Source organism: Kogia breviceps, chromosome 5, assembly GCF_026419965.1.
Source record: "Kogia breviceps isolate mKogBre1 chromosome 5, mKogBre1 haplotype 1, whole genome shotgun sequence".
Classification (NCBI taxonomy): domain Eukaryota; kingdom Metazoa; phylum Chordata; class Mammalia; order Artiodactyla; family Physeteridae; genus Kogia; species Kogia breviceps.
In genome coordinates, this window is record NC_081314.1 from 135,537,984 (window position 1) to 135,547,000 (window position 9,017).

The window sequence follows — 9,017 nt, forward strand, 5'->3', positions numbered from 1 at the left end:
CATTACTTGTTTTATATGGATATTAAGTTTCCAGTTATTATTATGCTATGTCATTTTGTTACTTTGTGTAACACTTGGATGTCAGAAGAATGGCATAAAGTAAAGAATATCCAATTTTATTTCAATATACAATTGAAACATTCATTTTTGATAATATTAAAGCTTTCTTGTTTGCAGTTAGATTCAGTTGCTACGTTGACTAGGAACCCAGGTGCAACCTCACACCTGCTAAGCCTAGTTCCTTCCCATCTAAGTTTGCTGCCTGCCTTCTTATACAAATGGTGATAATTAGAGCAGACTGAAAATAGTAACTGGGGTACAGGGATTTAGTCAATTTAAAAGATGAGAAAATTTCCACCACTGTGATTATCTAAAGCTCAGAGGTGCTCCTAGTCTGAAAATGTACACCCACACACTAGTCTTCCGTTTTAATACCCTTTATGCACGTGCCTCATCATAGAAGTCTAAATTTTATTCCGACACTCTTAAAACCATTCTCGTACATAATATCTTTAGAGATGCATGGTCCATGTTTATTGTGTGAATAAAGATATTCAAATCACTTGGATTTTCTTTCAGGGAAAGTCTGTACCAAGAAACTGTGGGCATCCGGGGAAAACTCTTGCTTAAAAAAAGAAAAATATCTAAGCCTAATCAAAATTAGTGCATAGGGCTTCCCTGGTGGCGCAGTGGTTGAGAATCCGCCTGCCAATGCAGGGGACACGGGTTCGTGCCCTGGTCCGGGAAGATCCCACATGCCGCGGAGCGGCTGGGCCCGTGAGCCATGGCCGCTGAGCCTGCGCATCTGGAGCCTGTGCTCCGCAATGGGAGAGGCCACAACAGTGAGAGGCCCAAGTACAGAAAAAAAATAAAATAAAACAAAATTAGTGCATAGTCCCCCAGATCTGAGCTTACCAAAGCCCATTAACAGAAGCAACGACAATACAAATCCTAGCTGACACATTACTAGTAAATAACAATAGTCACAGCATATTTGGATAGCAGAATAAAGAGTTTATTAAAATCAAATTATTTGACTTTCCATCTATCTTTGGGAGAAGTACAAAACCATAAATTCTACCAACAATTCAATTTGAATTTCTCCTTAATTTTGTAGCTTGACAGAGTTAATCTACCACCCAGTGTTCGAGGGCTGGAGAGGTAGAGTTGCGGGTGATTGGGGAACATCAGAATACTTTTCAATGGAGGAAATTAAGATAATACATAATCAGAGTACAGAATCTAAATTTCTTAATGGATTTGGCTCTTCTACAAATTAATCAGTAGAAGCCAGATCTACAGATTGGCCAGTAATGAGATGAACGGAAACTCCTGGAAGGAAAGTTGGTTGGGTGCCAGAATCTGGATCCACAGCCCAGGGAAGGGAAGCCACAGACTCCATAACCCAGGGGTCTGAAGCCATGGGATCCAAAGCCCTTTGAGTAGCAGTTTCTGTATCCAGATCTCAGGGAGAGGCAGCTGCTGGACTTAAAGCCCAGACACCCAGCATAAGTTGTCCAGCGGGAACTGCAGAGCCTGGAGGTCCTTGGGTGGTAGCAGCATGTCTGGAAGGGAGAGGACACCACACGAGATGTCTGGCACCTGATGGGCTCATAGCAGGTCTCCTGACAGCCACGTAATAGAGAGGAGCCCAGCAGGCAGGTGCTAGGAGAGAAGAGGTCAGTGCTGTAGACCAGGTTGCTGGGCTGGAAGGAGCCTGAGTGGTGCAGATAGCCTCCAAGTGAGCAGGAGGTGAAGTTTCCAGGGCAGCCGTTGTAGGACATGTCGACAGGAGGTATGAGCTCAGTTGAGTTACAGGGAGAAGATTCTGAGTTTGAATTTAACCTTCTGGACAGGTGTGTATATATATACTCTCAGCAGTAGGTGTGGTAAACTACAGGGTCATTTTTTACATATTTGTGCTCCCTCATTTACAGGTAACTCAGTAATCTTCTCTGTAATTGCAGTTGGAATTGTTTTCCCCATATTGTATTTATGAGTGCTATAATTTTGGTGTTATAGCCAAAGCCAATGAACTACACTATGTCAGAAATCCTATGACTGTTTCACACTAATGCTTATCCCATCATAGTCAGGAAATGGTGAGATAAGCATCATTTTCCTTTTTCTCTTGTCATAATCCTTGGATGTTTTGTGTCTGGCAATGATGAGAAAACACTTTGCTCAAGTGGTGCTTAAGTAAGATAAAATTATATCTCCTTTGTCAACGGATCAGAGGTGCAACTTTGGCTTGAAGGAGGAATCTACTAAATACTGACCTTACTTGTCCCTATGTTTTCTCATTCTCCAAAATTAGTGCACATCTATTACATTCTATGACACATGTGTCTCAGATACAATGGAGAGAAAAAAATGTCATCCAGGACAAATTGAATATCACTGATGGCTACAACCAGAGAGAAACCTGGACAATTATTTGGAGACATAGTGACAGTGAGGGACAGAACCAAGACAGAGTCACAAGTGCAGGCCAGTTTGGACCCTTTTGAAGAGAATCAAAGAGCTAAGAAATATTGAGATGAGGGAAGGAAAAATTGAGTTTTATATTCAGTGTATCTGATATGAGATCTGTAGTCTTAACAGATTCTCATCTGTATGTGTAGCAGCCCTGAGAATTTACTTCTCAGATCTTCATCTGCAGGAGGCTTGATTGACCAAGGGCCCCCCATGCTATGGTCTGAAATCTAATACTTCATTGGCATGGAAGCCTTTCTTTCCATGGGGCTGCTCCAAGGCAATGACTGAGCATAGCAGAGACACATGGAATCCTCTGATGGCCAACAACTGAGGATTCTCCAATGACCTTGAGGAACTAGCTTTAATCTATGGCTACCTGGGGCATGTCCTTCCCTCTCTTCTTCACTCTGGTCAGACTCGCATGGAAGTCTGACATCTCCTAGCTTTCTTCACTCCCTCCCCCAACTCTTTTCTCCCACAGACATTTCCCAATAAAATCCTTGTACCTTTAATTCCATCTTGGTGTCTGCTTCGTGAATGACCTGTACTAACACAGTAAGTTATGGAGTGACTTTGCCAGCCCAATTATGTCTCTTCCAGGCCTTACGGATTTGTTGCCAAGAATCTATCTGGTGTTACTGATTTTCCATTTCCTTATTTTTTTAACGGTAAATTCTGCCCTTTTGTTATTTCACTCTTTTGCTTAATCTGGGATTAATGTACTTTCCAATTTTCACTCCTTAGTGTGGATATGGATTCAGTGATTTTCAGCCATTCTTCTAAAATGTATGCATTTAAGGCTATAACTTTCCTACTAAACACAGTTTAATTTTGATATTTTATTGTGCTTTCTTCTTTGAGGATGGATGGTTTACAAGCATAATGCTTAGTTTCCAAATATATGAGGATTTACTAGTTAATTCTGTTGTTCTAGTTGCTATTGCTTCTTAGCTTATACCACACTACTATGATCAGCATATGATCTATTTTGGTAAATGCTTTGTGGGCACTTGAACATAACTGATATTCTGAAGTTTTGACCGCAATGTTTTATGCATGTTACTTAGGCCATATTTGCTAATCATGTCGTTAATATTTTCTATGCCCTTATTGTTTCTTTGTCTGTCATCTGTTTCTATCAGAAGTGAAAAAAGAGTGTTAAATTTTTAGTTGTGATTGTGGATTTGTATATTTCTCTTTGTAGATTGTCTTTTTTTTTTTTGGTGTGACAGCCTGAGCCATCTTTTTCTTTGTATTTGTTGTATCTGAAATTTGTGATGGTTCCTTGATCAGTGTGTCAAAGAATTCCCAGATGCACTTCTCTGTTTTGCATGTTAAACATTCTAAATACTTCCTTTAAATGTAAGGGAGACAGTCATTAAACTTTGTCTTAAAGAAGCAAAGGCAAGATAAGATTTAAAATACAAAGGGTAGATTCTGGTGAGGCAAAAATGCAGGTAATCTTAGTATGTTGAATCTTGTTTACACATTTTTGGAATTAAACTAATTGGCTGGTGGGTAGTAAAACATTCAGACTGGACATTCTGTCTTGTACATGACAACCCAGGTTAACAAATAAAATTATTTCAGTTATTTAATAATTAAAGAAAACAGTTTGGAAGTTTCGCTTTGGAGTATTTGTTGCAGGCTGTCTCTGGGTAACGTTTGCTAAAGCCCATCTTTCAACCATCTCAACCTTAGGCCAGCTCTTCTTATTTTCCTCATTACTATAGTCTCTTCAGATATTTTTTCTGTCCCATTCTTATTTCCTTTTTTCCCTGAGATTCTAATTATAAGCAAAATACACTAATAAACTATGTTATATATACCTCTTACAGTCTTTTCTCTATTTTCAATCTTTTTGTCTTTTTATGCTTTAGTTTGGGAATTTCCTTCTATTCCAACTTTTAATTCACTAATTGTCTATTCAGCAATGTTTAATCCCCTGATAAAACATATAAATTAGGTTTTCCAAATCAGTTATTATTTTGTAAATTTCTAAAAATTTCAATTAGTTTCTGTTGTTTAGTTTTCAGTTTTCTGCCAAAATCTTCAATCTTATCTTTAATTCTTTAGACATAACTATTACTTGATAATAGTATTTTCCTATTTCCTATTGTTAAATTCTTTACGTAGGTATTTTAATGTCTGATTTTGACATGTCCATTATATGGATTTTGTATTTCAGATTCTATTTTCTGCTGTTCTGTTTTGTTCCAGTCTTATTTTCTCATTTTCCTGCTATATTATTAGAGTAATAGATATTTCATATATATTTTAAAAACCTGGGTGACTTTACCTCCCTCCAGAAAGATTTGCTTATGTTTTTGGAAGGCTGCTAGGATAAAGATGTCAGAATTCTAGATTATTTTAATCCAAAGAGGGATTGAGAGAATTCAAACCTGGGTTTCAGTTCTTATAGGAAGCTGTCTATTAGCAAATCAGTTTTACTTCTAGGAACTGGTTCTCCATGGTCTGGGATATTTTCCATGGTCCCAACTCTTTGTAAGCCCAAAATTCTAATTTTATTTCTCTAGCCCTGTTAGTTTATGAAAATTATCTCAGCTTCTTAGTCACTACTTTCAAAATCAACATATAATTTGAAGGGAATAGCAACTTCAGATATAGGCTCATTTCTGTTGATTTCAGTTCTGACCCATATAGTGTCTCTGTGACTCTGGAACATTTTGGTATGTCTCTGAAGTTTTCAAACACAGATTTTTTTTTTTTTTTAATTTCTCCAGCTTTTCTATTCTCATTGAGAGGAATTGTTCAATATTTTAAACAATGTTAGCTTGCTAATTTTATGTAATTTTGAAAGGTTTATTTATGTTTAGAATACATAAGAGCATTTCAAATAAGGGAGTAGCTACAGTGAAGGTGACCATTTAAAAGTCTGTTACAGCAGTTTAAGTAGTAATAGATGACACCAGAAGTCATGGACTTTAAATGCTGCTGTTGTGAGTATCAACCTTTCTTTCTAACCCTGTCTCCCACCCCTGTACCACTTCCCGTGCCTTACACTGTTACAATACGGCCTACACTCACCACGTGCCTTCATACCTTTCTGATTTTCTTATCCCGTTTTAACCTTCCAGACCTTATCTTGTTCTGTTCCATATTTATTGCATATTTGCTTTTCTAAGTGACACCCCACTCCCAACGGAAGCTGTCCACACCCTGCCTATGTCTCCTGGGTAATCATCTGTACATTCTGAAGGCTGATTCTTCGGGGCACCTGTAAAGCTCTGCCTAAGGACTTTTTCACTTCCCCGGGCATGCTGAGCCCCTGCACAGGGAATTCTCCACTAGAACTGAGATCCAGCTCTCTACAGTGGTACCTGGCCTCGTAATGCACGCTGTACTGCCTTCGTTCCATTCCCTGTCAATCTTCCTACCCCCTGCAGGTGTTTACTGTGATCACCTCCCAAGTAAAACACTTGCCCTTGAATCCATGTTCTTAAGCTTTGTTTCCAGATAATTTATAGAAAAATACTTGGATGCCTCATTAATACATTTACTGAAAAATCTTCAATGTTTCTCCACCTTGTAAAATTGTAATTATAGCACAAGGAACTATACTCAATATTTTATAACTTATAAGAGAAAAAATCTGAAAAGGAATATATATATAATATGTACATTATAAGTGAATCTGTGCTGTACACCTGAAACTAATGCAATATTGTAAATCAACCGTACTTTAATAAAAATAAATAAATTGTAATTTTAAATTCCTAGGGAAAAATACCAAGAATATATTACAAAGGGAAATGTGCTTTAGTATTGCATGTGGCACATTTAAGAAAGGCAGCCATGATATCTTTATGCAATGAATATATTTTTAAGAACACAGAATTCAAAAGTCTGCTAATCTATGTTGGATAATAATAAAGAACATATTTTGTGGCTAATCGCTAATAATAGATAGTGATTAAAGGGGATCTTTATATAAGAAGTATTGGCTTTTGTTTATTGTTTCAAGCCGAGATGATTAATAAAAGAAAGATCCCCAGCAAGTTAGTGACAAGTTGACTGGTAATTTGGAGAAGAGCAGTAGCTGGGTGCCGACCACTGTAACTTTCAACCAGGGTTGAGATTCTGCTGGAAACACACCTTACATATCAAAACTATTTTGTTCAGAACATAAGGGTTTAGACTCTGCAATTAAAAAATCAGAAGTCACTGGATGCACAGCTCAAAGTGATAAATTTTACATGAAATACATATCTCAATTTTTGTTATAAATATCTCAGTTTTAAAAAAAGAACAAAAATAATGGTGGAGGTTTATGTTACATAGAACAAACAATATAATCTCTGGGCTTAATTTAGTCCACATTTAGGGAGTTTACAAATTCTTCTTGAATTTATATTAATTTAAGGTAGATGAAAATTTAGCAATTTAGAGCAAAGGGAAGAGAAGAATACCTCTTCTCAGGGAATAGTCCTTGAAAAAGGAAACTGGAGTAACTGAAGACAAATTCACTCAATTTCCCAGTTTTGCCAGATAAATGTATGCTCCCCTTTTAACTCAGGTATTTTATATTCAAACATTTTAAAAATTTTGTCCAGCTTTATTGAAGTATAAATGACAAATAACAGTTGATATATATAGTGTAAAATGTGGTGTTTTGCTATAGGTATATATTGTGAAATGATTACTGAAATCAAACTAACATATCCATCACTTCACGTGGTTACAATTTGTGTGTGTAGGTGTGGTGAGAACACTTAAGATCATCTCTCTTAGGAAATATCAAGTATACAAAATAGTATTAGTGGTATTATTAACTATAGTTACCAGGCTGTACATCAGATCTGCAGAACTTATTCATCCTGTATAATTAAAGTCTTGTACCCTTTGGCCAATATCAGAATAATTTTAGAGTTGTGTTTGAAAACAGAAAAAATGGCGAAGGAATAGTGTCCACAATATTGTATCAATTAGACATGTTACCTACTTGCTGAGGCACAAAGCAAGGAGAAATGAATTCTGGTCTTGAAGAACAGAAAATAAAGGATTCGCCAAGTAACTATTTGAATTGGGTGTATTTACTTCTTTCCTCGGTCCTCTTCCTTCTAGAAGGTCTACATTATGTTACATTTAAAGTTGCCATAGATTTTATGGATAAAATTCAATATTTTTAACATTATTATTTTCTGTAAGTTTATAACTGTTTTATTAGAAAATAAAATAAGAAAATATTGCTATCAACCATAACACTATATTTCCTCGAGTCTGGAATATAATTTAACTGGTTTTATTCTAACATTGAATATTTTGTGAATGAACTAGAAAGTATCAGTTAATGCTCTCAGAATATGAAAAATCTAGCAAACTTTGTTTTTAAACTTAGAATCTGTAGTTAAGGAGAGGCTATATATATATATACACACATATATATGTATATGAAAAAACAGAAGAGAAAGTCTAAGTTAAGCACAGAAAAAGGAGGAAAGAAAAATGCTACTGTGGGGACAGAAAGAGAGAAGAGAGAGAGAGATTCATACGTTCTGCAGAGGAAGAGAGTGCCAGTAAGTCATTCAAAGACTGTGCAGAGAAAAACTAGAGACATTCCAAGACAATAGAAGTCCTAGGTATTTATAAATGTAGATGATAAAAGGAACAACATATCAAAATTCATAAAATATACTAATTTTGAGAATTTTAATTAAAAAGACATTAGGAAACAGACAGTAATTTGAGTGCAGTAGAAAAAAAAAATTTCCTGAGCCTTCTCTGTTTCACTTTCATTTGTTTCCTCCCCTCATCAGACTAGTGTTTCCCTCCTGGCTGAATAGAGATGGGCCCAGATTGAGCTTCCCTGGTACTATTTCAACTGAGCCTTTTTTTTTTTTTTTTTTTTTTTTTTTTTGTCATCTTATCTTTACATACACAGCAAAGTGTCTTTCAGTTTCTAGCCATTTCTCTCTCAGTCTCTTTGTTTTATCTATTTTTGGTCTCTCTTCATTGGATTAAAGTCACACTGTGACTGTGATACTTGATGTATTCATTTTCTATTGCTGCCATAACAGATTACCACCAAGTGATTTTGGAGAATGGGAATGAATGTTGACAAGCTGGATCATTCCAGGAAGGATTCTATCCAGCTAGAAACTGTGCCTCTGATCCATTGTACCAGAAGAAAATAGATTTTGTCTCATTCTCCACTCTTAGGAGGAAAGCATCTACCAGCAAAACCAGATGTGGATATACAGGAATCAGATTAGCATAAACCAGAGGAAAAGCTTTCCTGGTCTTGTTGCTTTCCTGGTCATGATGGGGTGTGCATTAATGTAAAACAGTCAGCATTTCTGACACAGCAGTAGTCCATTGGCTTTGGCTATAACAACAAAATTACAGCACCCATAAAAACAAATGCGGAAAACTATTCAAATGCAACTGTAATTACAGAGAAGACTATTGAATTACACAGATGCAAAAGAGGAAATCTAATGTAGGAACCATGACCCCATAGGTGTCACACCCATTGCTGAAAGTATATAAATGTCATAGTGCAGGAGTGACAGTCAAAC

The 9,017-nt window shown here is 36.4% G+C and overlaps 1 protein-coding gene across 1 annotated transcript; it reads right to left on the reverse strand.

The window, feature by feature from the left end:
* Window positions 1-1,280: 1,280 nt before the first annotated feature.
* On the reverse strand, window positions 1,281-1,835 carry LOC131757216 (keratin-associated protein 13-1-like). Its single transcript, XM_059064504.1, has one exon. The coding sequence runs from the start codon at window positions 1,782-1,784 to the stop codon at window positions 1,281-1,283; it is 504 nt and encodes a 167-aa protein (XP_058920487.1). The 5' UTR covers window positions 1,785-1,835.
* Window positions 1,836-9,017: the final 7,182 nt, after the last annotated feature.